Source organism: Microtus pennsylvanicus, chromosome 3, assembly GCF_037038515.1.
Source record: "Microtus pennsylvanicus isolate mMicPen1 chromosome 3, mMicPen1.hap1, whole genome shotgun sequence".
Taxonomy (NCBI): domain Eukaryota; kingdom Metazoa; phylum Chordata; class Mammalia; order Rodentia; family Cricetidae; genus Microtus; species Microtus pennsylvanicus.
The window spans coordinates 112,821,763-112,837,914 of NC_134581.1; the positions used below are offsets into that span (position 1 = coordinate 112,821,763).

The 16,152-nt window shown below is 38.6% G+C and overlaps 1 protein-coding gene across 1 annotated transcript; it reads right to left on the reverse strand.

Annotated features, from left to right (window-relative positions):
• Nucleotides 1–882: 882 nt before the first annotated feature.
• On the reverse strand, nucleotides 883–10,444 carry LOC142846399 (caspase-1-like). Its single transcript, XM_075966865.1, has 10 exons — nucleotides 10,359–10,444; nucleotides 9,493–9,759; nucleotides 9,161–9,223; nucleotides 6,984–7,096; nucleotides 6,169–6,342; nucleotides 5,530–5,764; nucleotides 4,909–5,049; nucleotides 2,588–2,697; nucleotides 2,037–2,140; nucleotides 883–1,030 (listed from the first exon to the last, which is right to left on the reverse strand). The coding sequence occupies exons 1-9, from the start codon at nucleotides 10,363–10,365 to the stop codon at nucleotides 2,042–2,044; spliced, it is 1,209 nt and encodes a 402-aa protein (XP_075822980.1). The 5' UTR covers nucleotides 10,366–10,444; the 3' UTR covers nucleotides 883–1,030; nucleotides 2,037–2,041.
• Nucleotides 10,445–16,152: the final 5,708 nt, after the last annotated feature.

Consider the following 16,152-nt stretch of genomic DNA (forward strand, 5'->3'; position numbering starts at 1 on the left):
TGATCTCAGCAAAGATGTTTCCAGGGACATGGTAAGAGAATGGACAAAAGAATAAGGTTGTAGTGTGATCAACTTGGAGGCTACACAGGGTGTGTAAGAAAGGGGCATGCACCCTTCTCACCGTTCTTCCTACTTCTTACCAGTGCTATTGAATAAGGGTTAAAGTGATGCCACAACCGACCACCTGTTTAGTGCCATTTGTGTCTTCTAATTGTCCCATATTTTTTAGGCTGCTGATTGGTTATCTAATCAGTGAGAGTGTGAAATTTTAAAGTTCTGAGCTGATTCAATATTTTCCTTGAAGCCATTAAGTATAACAGCATATACAAAGTGTTGGGTTCTGGTCAAAGTTTCAGCGGTAGTAACCACTTAATTTTGAGATGTCATTTATCATTTTGACTGTCACTATTCCAGTTCCATTATCTACACTCCTTCTGCTGAGATCTAAATTTATGCAATTCAGATACCTGTGGTGAAGATATAAATTTTATGAATGTGTAGAAAAAGACAAACACATGGATATCTTAAAATAAATAATGTTTCCCAGCCAGTTAAGCCTTAAGAACCAAGTCTAAGAACTCTGTTGACACTCTGGTTACTGAGGGATTCTGGGAGATTGACAGTTAACTGTCTGCAGTTGTGTCTCCACTAAGGTATCTACCAGGCTCCGGTGGAGAGTCCCTTCACATAGCTGTTACTGATGATCCTAGTTAAATCCAGTGAGTTTCAAAAGCAAGACACATGGGTCTGTGAAAGGAAATTGTAGAGAGGAGAGTACTTATAGGGATAGAAGGATATTAAAGAGGGTATGAGTTATAGAATCAAAATGCATTTTAAAAGACTAAATTCAATAAAAAAAAGACATACATTTCTTTTTTTGTGTTCTGAGCATTTACTCAAATAAAGGAAAAGCCAATAACAACAGGATAGCCTTTCAGTTTTGTTTGAAATTTGCAATAAATTTAGAGAAATGTTGCTTCTGATTGACTTGATTCCTCAAAGAGGTACAGAATGATGGAAATCTTAGCTCCTATGGGAAAGGGAAATTACACAAACATAAGTATTCTGTTGAGGCTCATGCAGATTCTAATATAACCATATAATTCAACATATACACTCACAACAGAGAAAAGCCTAAGGATTGTTTAAGTGCTGTCCTATTGAGATGAAACCTACACATATAGAATACAGGCTTCTCAAAATTTGGGTCCATAATAACCCACCCTGAGAAAGGACCATCCAAATCTGGGAATGCTAAGAAAGAACAACACACTTTATAGAGAACTGAAAACATGGCATCCCTCTGGTGTTTCCCTGCTTTCCCCAATATTATGACAGACCTAGAAACCTGAATGACTATCAGTTATATACTCTTCCGTTGTCTTTACACAAACTTTCCATAATGTACACTGATGTGGGATTCCCCTCTGTATGCTGCGAATATATTTTATTACCATTTTTAATAAAGAAGCTGCTTTGGATTGTGGTAGGGAAGAATATAGTAAGGTGGGAAGTCCCAGCAAAGATAGAAGAGGAAAGAAGGTGGAGTCAGGTAGACTCCATGAAACTGCTAAAAGAGAAAGATGCCAGAACCTTACCAGTAAGCCACATTTATGTGGTGATACACAGATTAATAGAAATGGGTTCAATTAAGATGCAAGAGCTAGCTAGGAATACACCTAAGACATTGGTCAAACAGTGTTGTAATTAATATAGTTTCTGTGTGATTATTCAAGTCTGGGTGGCTGGAAAACGAGAGGACAGTCTCCGTTTACAGTGCACACACACACACACAGACACAGACACACAGAAGACAGGAAAGAGAGAGGGAGAGAAGAGGAGAGGAGAAGGGAAGAGAAAAGGAGAGGAGAGAAGAGAAGAGAAGAGAAGAGAAGGGAAGGGAAGGGAAGGGAAGGGAAGGGAAGGGAAGGGAAGGGAAGGGAAGAGAAGAGAAGAGAAGAGAAGAGAAGAGAAGAGAAGAGAAGAGAAGAGAAGAGAAGAGAAGAGAAATGTACAAAGACACTGGTACAGCATACTTTTTTTATTGTCCCGGGAAAAGGTAGAAACGTTTTGTCAAAGTCACCCTTTCAGTGGTGGGCATCTGTAAACTAAATCCTGGTTGATCAAATGAAAATCGAACCTAAAAGAGAAAGGGAGATTTACAGGCATTATTTTCAGAGACTAGAATCTTGACTTGAGATGGGAAAAAAAAACTATTGTGACTATAATGACAAGAAACAATAACTCAAGGCATTTGTAAGAATCACAGCTATCAGAGTAGTCTCCCAGATGAGTTTTAAGTGCTTTTGCTAGAACTGACAAATATAATGGATACAGGGGTATTAAATTCTCTTCCATTTTCTACTTAGGACAGGATAGCGGTTAATATAAATGATTATTTCTTAAGGCTTGTGAGCATAAAACAGTGACACCATGTAAGGATCATTGACTAATCAAAAAATAATAATAGTAATACAAAACTCTTTGGAAAGAATGACGTTATCACAAGACAAATATGTCCAGAGCTTTCCTACTGGCAGCAGCCCAAGACCACAGAAGTAGAGTTGAAAAAGCGTTCGAGTCCTACCTTTCTGAAAATATCCTCCAAGTCACAAGAGCAAGCATATTCTTCCATGTGTTTGATGAGTTCCATAATGAAAATAGAGCCCTTGGTAGGGTGTCTCCAAGAAACATTATCTGTGAATAATTTTTATTCAAAATCTTATGACAGACATTACTCTGAATACAGCCCTCTGTAGCCTTTCCACTCTTAACTGGACACTTTATATAGTGTCCTATAAACTGTCTGCCAATTTCTCTCTCTATATATATAAATGAATACCTCTTCTCTCTTCCTCAAGGTGGTTGCTATATACCATGCAGATTTTCAAATGGTAGAGTTCCTGATATTAAGGAGGTGAAAACTAATACTGAGCCAGGCCCTGGAGTAAGGGAGTGATAAGTTTTGGAGAATAAGTATCTGAGTATTTTTGTCCAAGATGCTCTGTAATGGGTCTGATTCAAGACTTTTGTGCATTTTTAAATCCAATGTTCTTAATTAGAAGTTTTCAGTAATTATTTTTTTTTACCAAAAAAGAGATATTTGAGGAATAGAAAATCAAACCACAAATATCTGAGCTAGGTAAAGGAAATGAGTGAGGAGTAGAAACAGGTATCTCTGCAAGTACTTTGACAGTGAAGAGAGTAAAAGGCCAGATTCTTTTCATAATAGTCCAGATTCTTTTCTCAAAGGCCCTACGATGTGATTGGGGTTTACACTGGCAAATTTCATCTAGGTATAGTAACTGGTGTACAAAATTTTTATAGTCTGAACCATTTACAGAGAATAGTGAAGACAGCAAAAGAAAGAGATACACCAGCAGGTCAGATGGCAAGTACGGAAAGGCTTGAAGAGACTCTGTAACTACAGAGGATGTATGGTACAAAATGAGAAGAAATGATTGAAATGAACAGTTAAATCTAATAATAAAGTGGACTGTATTCTTAAGCTGGAAACTTGTGGGAGTATTGCTAAGGTATTTTAAAACTAAATACACTTGTTCTTTGTCAATTTCTTCAATACATAGAAAGCATCTGATTTGTTTATGTCGTGCTCTCTCATTATTTCCCTCCCATGTATAAATCAGTACCTCCCCCTTATATGTCTCTTTCTCATCATTTTGAGTCATTTTGCAATTTTAATGATTCACTGCCTATATCAGGTCTGTCTGCATAAAAAAATGGTATAATACAATGCAGTGGGGTATCAGTGGTTTACTACTTGGTATATTTCCAAAGATGATTCTCCATCTGCCTGAATTTATAAGTAACCAATAGCTCAGCAAAGTCCTATGATCCCACAATCTATCAATATCTATGATCTTTTATCATTAGAAAATGATGTAGTAAGATATACATTGGGCTTGGTACACCCAGTGTAGGAGTGGACTATATCTGGAGGTTGTGACCATAGTCAATAATATAATCTGTAATCTATTTGATCTGAGGCAGAGCCTTAAGGGTGTAGTTCAGTAAAAGAATATAGGCTTCTAGAAATGCAAAATTCAGGAAATGAAAGGCTCAAATGAGTTTTATTTAAGCCTTAACATAGTAAGTAATGAGTAGGATTAGAAATTAAAACCTTGATAATAGGAAAACTTAAGGCTAGATTTTTTTCAGGAGTAGTTCAATATTTCACACTTATCATCTTATTCAGTCCTTGCTACAATGGCAGTATATTTGCAGATATTGGTGAGAAATTCAAAGAAATCTCAGCAAGATGAAACAGACTTAATATAAGATGATACAAATGGAAGTGTCAGGATGTAGCATAAATATTTGAATTATTTATGAATATCTGCTTTTATGTATAAAACCCTCTCACATTAAGCCTATTATATAGCCTCGAATATGTAGCACAGGGTAGCTGGTCTAAGTGCTATCAGGAGGGTGTCCTGTGGCCACCTTCCCCACTACTCATATCAACATTGGAATTTCAGGTGCTTGAGCAGCTTGAACTCTGAGGATTTGAGGTCCTGTGCTCAGTTTTTCTGTCTCCATGCCTCAGTCATCAAGATTCTGGAAATACTTGATGCTGGTGCACACTGGTGTCTTGACTAAGCCCAATGATGTGAACCTTTCAGATTCTAATGAACTTTAGGGTTCATATTCATCTGTTTATTTTTTGTTTATTATCTGTTATCCTTCATAGTTCTAGGAAAAAAATCATGCACCATGGAAGAGATTACTAATTCATCAAATATTGTATGTATATTTTGTCTGTGTGGAAGGGGGGTTGAATATGAAGTTTTTAAGTGGGCATTAAATGTCTTATGTAATACTAAATATGGTGTTCCTCTTTCTAACAGTAAACCTGACAAAGTTCATATGCATAAAAAAAATCTTTACTTGGTGTTGAAGAGCAGAAAGTGATAAAATCCTTTTCTATGTGGGCTTTCTTAATGCCGTCATCTTCCAAATCCGCATCCACTAAGAATTTCTTTCCAGTGTCTCCTACTGAATCTTTTACCAACACCACTCCTCGGTTCTCTGGAAAGACAAAATTGGTTTTATGTTACTAACAATTTTCAAGGGAATTATTGTTTCCTTAAAATTTTATTAAACTCTATTTGTAAAATTATTATTCTATGTATATATATATGAATATGAATACATACACATGCATGCATATGTGAGTGTGAATATATATGTAAATATATACATATGTATATGATATTTGTTATAAGCCATGTTTCTATCATTATTTTCTCTTTTAGTTTTTTAATAGATTCTAATAACACCCAAATATTAATATGTATGTATGATTGCTGATAGTGATATTCTCTAGTGGAAAAGGAAGCAAGTATCTACTAATTTGAAATACAATCTACAAAGTGCATAATTAACCGAGTAATAAAAGATGTTTGACATTTAGACATCAAACACGAAAAACTGGCAAGTGCTGTCTGTATATAAATTGCAAAGTCAGACTGTGAGCATCCTGTTATTTAAACCATCATCTGCACTCACCCCCACGGCAGGCCTGAATGATGATAACTTTGGGCTTGTCTTTCAGGCTTGGACACTTCAACGTGTTCATCAGTCCAAAAATAGTATCTAGTTTTAAAATATCTGCTTCTTTATCAGAGTGTGATTTGCCACATATTCCTTCCTGGATACCGTGGGACATGAATACAAGGAAAGTACTGTCAGAAGTCTTGTGCTCTGGGCAGTCAGCAAATTCCTTTACTGCATTAGTCATCGCCTGTAAGAAAGCAGACCAGTGATCTTCAATGAACTACCTTTATACTGTGGAATTTCATTTTAAGCAGTCAAGGGGGTTCTTAAATAATTCCATGAAAATAGTGACATGGAAAAGAAGCTTTCTAATTCTCAATTTTATGAAAATCGAACTATAAAGATTATACAAAGTCATCCTGAGATCATTGAACTGGTTGAAATATTTTCTAATTGGATGTTACAGGAGACTTTGGCTAAAGCATTGTAATTATTGGCAGGCATATGTAATATTTAGTGGTTCCTCACAAAAAGATATCATCATTACAAACTAGCAAGAGTGTATGTTTTCTGACACTGTACAATATTTTCTGGCATTATCTAGGGATATGAAAAACATGAATATTGTTTCCATATTTTGAGAAATCTTACCAGAGCTGTGAGATTTTCTTTCTCCTTCACAGTATATCCCAGACCCTGCAGCAGCAACCTCATTTCTCTGAGGTCCACATCAGCTCCATCCCTCCTAGGAAGATGGTCAAAGTCTGTGTTGCAGATAATGAGAGCAAGACGTGTACGAGTGAACCTATCCATTATTGGATAAATCTGAAGGAAGGGCAGATTCAATGAAAGCTTTGTTTAATTCAATGTCTACTTTATATGCTTATGATAGTTCACAATTCCCTGTGCTTAATCCTTTCAAGAAATCAACCTTGTGATGAAAAGATTATGGATAAAAATGGAATGAGTCTTAATTCAAGAGCACCAAGGAATTTATAAATACCCAGGTAGTTTCTAAGCATCTACTCCTAATTTTGAAAATGACATTTTGAAAAACAAAGCTAGGCATCCCTAAATTATAAAACTAATTCCTCTGGTTTCTTGATTCTAGACATAATATTGATGCATACCTGACTAAGTTTCTTAATCTCTAAAATGGGTCATTTTGAAGGTAACAGCTTTTTTTAAATATAAGGTATACAGAGTAATACTTGACTCATAGTAAACATCTAATGTTAGGCACTTATTTTGCTGTTGCTATTACTGTATACCAAGGAATTGGGCCAGATTTGTACAACTTCAAATAAACCTGAGATTCTAGGAGGTAGAGAACTTTTATGTAAAGTAGAGTGATGCTTCAAGTCTGGAAAACATTGCAATGAACATGGCTGTGGCAAAGAATCACCACCGTTTGGAATGGCATCAGTATCCTCAACTTGCTCTATCCCAGATTCTGGACACAGTACCTCTGGATCATTTTTTTCCCGAATCTTTTGAGCACTTTCTGAGGAGCATAACTTGAGGTTCCCACTTGGTACCAGAAATGTGTCACCTTTTTTGTTCTGTTCTTCCTTTATTTCTGTAAGAGACAAAAAAAAAATGCCAATATATATTGAAGCCTGGTGGCCTCACTTCAAGTCTTTTCTAGCTTTATCTATGTGTGAAGACAGCCGAGTAAAACCCTGCGGTCATTTCCATACTGTAGAATGAGATACACACTGCTATTAATGGACACATGGCAAGCCAGGTATCTCCAGTAGTGTGATCTACAATCTATCCTGGGATTGGTATTTTGTTAAATATTTTAGATAAAAACTAAAAAAGCATGGATTATTAGATTATTTATATTTTATTTTAGAAAATATTTGAAGCTTAGGATGAAATTGTAGGCAGAGGGCAGTAGGAAAAATATATTATTTAATCCCACTAAAAATTATAAAAATATGTTTACCTATTTTTTTAACTTATGCACAATAGTAGGCATCACTTGAAGTACTTTTAAAAAATGATCCTCTGCCCTCTCCCCCAGCATCCCTTTCTACTGTATGTGCAAATTAACCAAAGGAGAAACAATATTGAATGTATTTACTAGAATGAAAAGGAAGTAGAACTAAGTGCTAAAATTAATGTGCTAATTTATATCACTCACTATTGACAGCACAAATATATGAAGGAGTATTTTCTTTTTTTTCTTTTATTTTCTTTTTTTTTAAATATTTATTTGTTTATTGTGTATACAATATTCTGTCTGTGTGCATGTCTGCAGGCCAGAAGAGGGCACCAGACCTCACCCCAGATGGTTGAGAGCCACCATGTGGTTGCCGGGAATTGAACACAGGACCTTTGGAAGAGCAGGCAATGCTCTTAACGTCTGAGCCATCTCTCCAGCCCATGAAGGAGTATTTTCACAATAGTTTTTGTGAACTGCTGGGGCTCCTGCTAGATCCCAAATTTAATATCTTCAGACCATGTGATGGACTTCTACATAATTTGGTGTATACTTGTTATATTTACAAGATAGAAATGATTTATTAAGGTATTAGAGAAGAGAAACAAAGCAATTAAAATAAGGAGATTTTGATTAATTTTAAAGGGCATTTAGATAACTGCATGTTTAGCACATTGGGCCAACTTATCAAAATGTGTTGGTTGTAGAATAGAATATAAACTACTTTGAATGAACATACTGGAAAATATGAAAAAATGCTGATTAATTGATAAAAGATGTCTTGTTTTTGAACAAATAAGTCTAAATCAACAAGTTAAACAAATATTTATTTACATTGGAGATATTTTAAAGTAATTGAATAAAGTATTCAGTTATATAGTAATGTCACACCACATGAAATATGTAATAAAGCATGGGATTAATCATCATGAATAAATCCCTTAGAATAACTGAGTTTTCCTTTTAATACTTGTACTTCTGATTTGGGATAAAGCATTGTCTTCTGGATGAGATTATTACAGAACTATGGTGGAAAAACCTCTCTTGTAACATGCAATGCTCTTTAAGAAAGACGTGAACTTATTCAAAATTAACATTATCAACAACGAATCTGGTGTGCTGATGCATCAGCTTTCACAAGGTGAAGGTTCCATTTAAGTAAAGGCCACTTAAATAGTAATGTGGTTTTTGTCATTTGATTCATACATATTTCCTGTGGTAGCTCTAGTATTCTAAAAATTAAGCTTATTTTTGTTTTCTTCCAGGATTGGTTGATTGTACACTTGCAGAATCTGTACTCAAAGTTCTACAGCTAAGAAAGGGAAAACTGAAAAGGATTAGGATAGGACTGTCAAGTTTGCCTTTGGAGGTGTTTAGAAATATAAGTCCAGAGGAGATAGGAATATGTGCACTAGGCACTTGAATAAGGTTTAGTACCCAACTACACAGTTAAGACTTGAGATACAAAGCCAGAAAATTTTACTATAAATATGAGTAGTGAAGCCATGAGAACTGCTTTGCATGAGCAAGGTATGTAGAGAACAGGATGAAGAATATCATAGAATCGATGCTTGGGAGTTAGTTATTAGCTAGTTATCAGTTAGTCAAATCCCTTCAACCTAGGTTTACCCCATGAAGAATATAGTCAAAAGCATTTGTGATTAAAGGGTGTCATTCCTTCCTGAACATATATACCTGAGGAAGAAGAATGTCCTCCCTGGATATCATCTGTACTAACAGTATTTGCAGCTGGTGTACCTGAAGAGAAAAAGGGAAATTAATTCATCATTACAAGGTGATACTTGGTTAAACAGCTAGTTTGGGGCCAATAGCAGGTACATGAGACCAGGGAGAAGAAATAGGAGTAACAGAGATAAGAGACATATAATAGGGTCACTGACACAAAAGTGGGACTCTGGTGTCTGAAGTGAGGGAGTTACATTCAAACCACATGAGAAATATGTGAACTAGACATTAGTAATAAAAAGATATTGATTCTCAACGTAGTTTGAGATGAAGGCTCTTACCTGATTGAAGCTCCAGAACTCCTGCTAGGTAGCTGTCCTCTTTACTAATGTAAGTGAGTAGAATTTGGCTTGCCTGGGGACCTTTCCTGGTGACAGAATCACACAGGTTTCTTGCCTTGTCCGTAACAGTGGCTTTTACAAGTTTTATTCTCTCCATCTCTTCCTGGTTCAGGACTTTCTTCTCCAAGAGTTCATCCAGCAAGCCATTTATTGTCCCTTCACACACTGAATTGACAAACTGCTTCCTCTTTGCTCTGAGGATGTCGTCTGTTTAAGGCACAAACATTTCTCAAGTCAAGAAAACAACCACATGTTCCTTTCCTGTTAAAAACGGCTTGGCCTCTTTCAGAATTAAAAAGTAAAATGTCCCTTTCACATACATCTCTTACCCCTTTCTTTTTGCTATCTGTGCTCTCTATTTTCCCTAAACATTATACAAGAGCATAGGGGGAGACACAAGTAACAAGTTACCGTCTTTTGGTTAGAACTCAAAAAGCATAAACCTCTTCCTGCTTCCACATGTTCTCAAATCAGATTAATAAAACAAAGATAAGGCGATACAGCATTTTCCTTTGTAGCCTGTATCTCAGTCATTCATCTGGCTGTGCTGGTCAGACTAGGGTCATGCAATAGTTAAGATTATAATATGACTGGAGAAACAAGTACACCAGCATTTCCTTCTGGCCCTGGCCTTCACTCTCTGTGGCTTTAAGAATCTTCTGTGCAGATTTCTTCCACACAGTCTTCCCCTTCCCAAGATTCAGCTCACTTAATCCGCAGAAGCTAATGACAGCTACCAGAAAAACCACCCCTTTTCTAAATGACTTATTCACAACTTATCCCCTTTACAAACAGGGACAACTCACCAGCCATGGCGTTTCTCTCCTAGCATGTGAAGCTACTGAAACTGAAAGTTCCTTTCCACCAGGGCGTGTATGCAGATTGCGAAATAACTGCTCTTCCTGTGTGCTCTTGCTTCTTTCCCTCATTAATTTACCATTCTGGAACTCAGACTTGTCAAGAAGGAAACCTGGGAAATGATCTTTGCACAACACTTAGAATGGCTCCTGGCAGGAAAGGAGAATGTCCTAGTCTTTAACAAAACAATGAGCTGGGACAGATCTGAGGCGTCCACAGGGAATGAGAAAAGAACAAGGGTGAAGGGAAGGCTCCCACAGGTGTTTCTGCTGCAGCTCAGTATGAGATTGGGAGATTAGAGCTGGGAAAACAGAGGGAAGACAAGACCTGAAGGCAGTTTACCTGAGAGGCCCAAGAGCTCTGAGGATTAGTAGGGGTGCCTGCTGGAGTTGGGGCTGGAACGAAGCCAGGAGTGGAAGAAGGGAGGTTGGGAGGGGAAGGTCTGTGGGGTGCATGGGAAATGTGGGCAGGGAAATGGTACAGAGAAGGGAGGCTGCAACTGGAGTTCTCTTGCAGAGACAGTCAGGGGCTTCCGGGGACTGAATGTGGTGGGGAGGAGAGAGTGATGAAGATCTTCAGTGCACTTGTCTGTTTCCTGGCCTACTAAGTTGGTGTGTTCACAGGGAATATCTACTGGTATTGGGGACTTGGATAATAACATGAGTCTTAGAAAGGAAGCATGGGGGAGAAGACCTTTGTGATTTGTTACTGATGAGGACAGAGGACAAGTAGAAGGTGGCAGGTGTTCTGGTTCAGGGCTGGAGATGAGACAGGGGCTTGGATCAAGAAGCAAAGAACAGGGCTCTTTGTCATAAAAATCACAGCTCTCATCTTAAAAGTAAAGAGATATTTTATTCTGAAGCCATTTTTTGGGCCTAGGAGCACAGGTATTTCTATGTTCCTCGAATTCCATGCTCCAACGTGGAAGCAGTTTCATGACATTTTTCTAGTTGTAGGGAACCAAGAAAGTCCTAAATCCAGGCAAGTTTACAGCACCTTTGTGAGTACAGCAGACACACTGAGATGGGGAAAGCTTTGCTCTAGTCCTAAAATCTTCCCCAGTGACGACCTTAGCTTTGTGATGGTGAAATCTCGTGATTTCCTGAGTTAATAGCTTCTAAGTGTTTTTTTTTTAATTTATTTTTACTACATGTTAGTTCAGATACAGAGTGAGGCAAGGAATAGCTGTTCAGAAGACCAAAATTAGCACAAAATAAAGTTATTAGCCTCTGATCCTACAAAATTCCAATCTTTTCACAGTATAGAAATTCCAATTGGTCCATCAGTCTCTGCAGACACAGAAGTTTCTTCCCGCAGATTTTTCTCTTTTATGATTTATGTAAGATCCCTGGTAGGCCCACAGAGCAGCTCCCGGCAGGTCCTGGTGCTGGGTCCTGAGCAGCAGGGCCCAGTCTGGTGGGTCCCGAGAGCCGCCAGCCCTGGGCTGGTTCCAGCGAGCCCACGGGTGTGAGCAGATGGTGGGTAGAAGGCACACGGGCAGACATATCGTACAGAATAGAATTGGATATTTATTACTTAGAGGAGAGAGGAAGAAAGAGAAGAAGAGGAGAGAGACAGAGAATGGCCTATGGCCCGAGAGAGAGAGCACACACAGGCAGCAAGAGGAGACAGTGAGTATCTAAGATGGTGTTAGGAGGGCAGGGGTTGCTATGAATGGGCATGGCTTGCCTCTTAAAGAGACTAAAACCATTACATTCCCAGCTTTTTTTTTATAATAAAAAGCAGGAGATTAGACACCACAGTTTGACAGAATTGGGGCGGCAGATTCTCAAAACTACTTCCAGCATATTTGTGGGTGTCATCTTGGACCTGAGAAGGCTGGGTATTGGCCATATCCTGGCATAACTGGTCTCTTTGCTCCCGACCAGTATGTGTGGCATGGAAATGTCTGGTGTCTCTTGTCCTGTTTAAGGTATTGGCAGAACAAAGAACAAAGTTAAATAATCAAGGGAAAAAAAATTTTTTTGGACCAGGGAATTGAAGGGGTATCTGATCCTTTAATTTGCCTCCCTGGAACTCACAAGAATTCCTTGTGTTTGTGAAAACAGAAGTTTTAGACACATAATGATTGTGGCATATTTTTTGTACAATGAAAAGTATTTTTTAAGACTAAGGAAGGACCCAAAAGGCTGGAACTGAAAGAAAAAAAAAACTGCACCATGCCATGGCTGGAATTTTCAAAAACCGGGGAGCTGTTTGCTATCCAGAGCCAAATAGTGAAAACCCAAGAAACAGCGGTGGCACCCAAGGCCTATAAGGGAACATCTTCTGGCAGTATAGGCGGGGTGGAAATCAGCACGAACACCCAGGACTCATGGACGAGGACTGCAAGTAGGGTATTATGGCCTAGCTGGATCTGGTCGGGTGACCCAGAAACCAGAGAGGCCAGGGCTGCTCTGAATGGCGGTTACAATGAGAGAAGAAAAAAAAGGAAAGAGAAGAAATGAAAAACTAGATAAAGAAAAGGGGGACCTGGGCCCCCAGTCGAATGCACTGTACAGGGAGTGTGCAGTGGTAACACATGGGTGGACTGACCCAGGGGTCAGTCCAAACACGATTCTGGTAAATGGGAGCAATCGTAGCAGAATGGGGGGAGACTCACTGATTGAAGCCAGGAAGCCAATGGTGGGAGTGGCAAAAGAACCCCAATTCAGGATCCTGACTCTGGCAGAGGAGTTTTGGGCAGGAGCGCCTATCCAAGTCACAGGGCACCAATTTTATGATTTATATAAGATCCCCAGTGGGCCTGCAGAGCAGTTGGTGGTGACCAGTCCCGAGCAGTGGGGGCTGGGCTGGTGGGTCCTGAGAACTGTCAGCCCCGGGCTGGTCCCAGCAAGTCTGGGGGGTATGAGCAGGCGGCAGGTTGAAGGCACATGGGCAGACACATCATACAGAAGAGAATTGGATATTTATTACTTAGAGGAGGTAGGAAGAAAGAGAAGGAGAGAGACAGAGAAGGGCCCAAGAGAGATACACGTGCGTGCACCAAGAGGGGACAGTAAGAATCTAAGATGGCGGCAGAAGGGCAGAGGTTGCCAGGAGTGGGCGTGGCTTGTCTCTTAAAGAGATGAAAACCATAACATTCTCCACATCCATATACAGTTTCTTTTGGGGAATTTTCCTTTATACTTGCAACTAGATTATTTCCTTTTTGGCTTCTTGTGTTTCTTTTTTTTTTTTTGTTTGTTTGTTTTTGTTTTATTTTTTTCTGTGATGTACATAGTCAAGGAATATATGCTTCTTTTAAAATCTTTAAAGGAGAAAGGAATGGCTTTCAGTTAAGCTTATTGCTTCCCTATTATCAAGCATAACTGCAACCATATGACAGAAGCTTTAACAGAGACATATGTACTTCCCATTCACATTAGAAACTACACTATAGTGAGGAAGAGGGAAATCTTGAAAATGAACTTTATTGAGCTCTTTTGTGGGGGAAACAATGGAAATTTAGAATGAAGGCATCCAGAATCAAGTGGTAACTAGAAGGTTGGTGCATACTTGAGAAAAGAAACAAACAATGTGCCATAGCTTGGATTTTGACTTGGGCTGTTGTATTGCCTAGTTTTATGTCAACTTGACAAAAGCTAGAATCATTAGAGACGATAAAACTTTAATTGAAAAAATGTTTCCATGTTTTTGTTGTAGAAAAGCCTGTGGGGTCTTTTCTTTATTAGTGCTCATTGTGGGATGACTCAGCCATTTGTGAGTGGTGTCATCCCTGGGCTGAGGTTCCTGGGTTCAATGAGAAATAATTTGAACAGGCCATGAGGTAAAAGCCAGTAAGCAGTATTCCCCCATTACTTCTGCATCAGCTTCTGCATCCACATTCCAATCCTGTTTGAATTTTGTTCTTTATTCCCTCAGTGATAGATTGGTACCTGGAAGTATAAGCTTAAAAAAAAAGCTGTATCTCCCCAAGTTGTTTGGTCGTGGTGTTTTATCTTATCAATACAACCCTAAGACAGGTGTCAACAGAGAAAGAGACATTCTACCAGAACTGGAGAGTGGCTGTTACCCAATGCACATGCTGGGGACTTCTGAACATGAGGCCCCTCGAGACTGAATCTTCATTGAAATTATCTGTAGTTAACATGCTTGTGCCATGTGCATTGGATTATTTGTAAGTTTCATAATATTCATGATCTTAAATGAAATTCAATTGTTATCTCTGCAACAGGGGTTTTAATGAAGATTTCGTAGATTTTCTTATACTCAGCCTCATGATGCTGTATCTCTATTGAAATAAGTAGCAATGCACATAGTAAATTCACTTTTAAAAAAATTCTGTTGCTATCAAGCACTCTGTTAGAACTTTACAAGTGCCTTTAGTTCTTTGAAGGGTGACATGCAGACAGTGGTGTTAATTTCATTTTCCATATGGACAAATTATAGACAGGAAACTTCAGGTGGCCACGCATCCTATGACTGTCCTGCCTTGACCCTAGGCAGTGCTCTTAATCCCTGAAATGATATCAGACCATCCTCAAACTGTGCCCTCCCAGAGAATTCATGTCATTATTAAAACCTCTAATACAAACAAAAGTACAAAATCACTCTCAGTGGTCAGAAATTTTTCTGTGGAGTAAAATATTGAAAATACTCAGTATCATATTTAGCTTCAGCCTACAGTGATTTCATACTGTGACTTATAGTGGTAGTTTGAATGTAATAGAACCTCATAAGCTTTTATGAAGTGCCTCTATGAGGACGTGTGTAGTAGAAGGAGGAGCAGGCTGTGTCCCGCCTCCTGGCTAGCTTAACCACGAAATAACCACACAGAAACTGAATTAATTAAATTACTGCTTGGCCCATAAGCTCTAGCCTCTTATTGGCTAACTCTCACATCTTGATTCAACCCATTTCTAATAATATGTATGTCACCACGAGATCATGGCTTATCGGGAAAGATTCAGCATGTCTGACCTGGCAGCTTCATGGTGGCTCTCTCTCTCTTTCTGCTGCTTTCTTCCTCCCAGAATACAGTTCTGTCTTCTCCACCTATCTAAGTTTTTCCCTATTAGTCCAAGCAGTTTTCTTTATTGATTAACCAATGAAAGCAACACAAATACAGAATGACCTCCTACACCAGAGGTGTGCCTTTGTTGAAGTCCATATAGCATCATGAAGGAAATGTGTCACTGTGGGGGTGGGATTTCCAGTCTCACATACACTCAAGTCATGCTCAATGTTCAGTTCACTTCCTGGTGCATGTGGCTCAAGACATAGAACTCTCAGCTCCTTCTCTAACACTGTGACTGCCTTCACAGTTCCATGTTTCCCACCCTGGTGATAATGGACTAAACCTCTGAAACTATAAGCCACTCAAATGTTTTCTTTTATACACTTTGCTGTAGTCATGGTATCTCTTCACAGCAATTGAAACCCCAAATAAGACATGTATGAAGAGCAAACTCAAGAGAATAAGAAACACATTTATTTCAGCTACATAAAGAGCTCATCAGAAGTACACTAACTGAAAACTCCAGTAAATTTATTGGTCTTCATTCCTGACACCCATCCTTTACTATATTCTATGCCAGAAATTTTAGAAATTGACAGGAGTTAATGAGTCAGAACCTGTCCTGTGCCTTCTAGAGTATTTTACTTGAAAATATATCACTATGTAGGCAAGTAGAAGTTAGCCTAAACAGAAAAATGGCCAATTTCCTCCTAGAATTGCCTCAGAGCCTCTGTAAGTGAGCATACTGTACTGGCTCTGCC

What these genes read in the sequence shown, in the direction of transcription:
- LOC142846399 (XM_075966865.1), bottom strand. An exon ending in AAGAAAATCTCACAGCTCTG is followed by an intron (nt 5,765 to 6,168) that starts GTAAGATTTCTC and finishes GCTTTCTTACAG; the next exon opens with GCGATGACTAATGCAGTAAA. An exon ending in CATTCAGGCCTGCCGTGGGG is followed by an intron (nt 5,050 to 5,529) that starts GTGAGTGCAGAT and finishes TTGTCTTTCCAG; the next exon opens with AGAACCGAGGAGTGGTGTTG.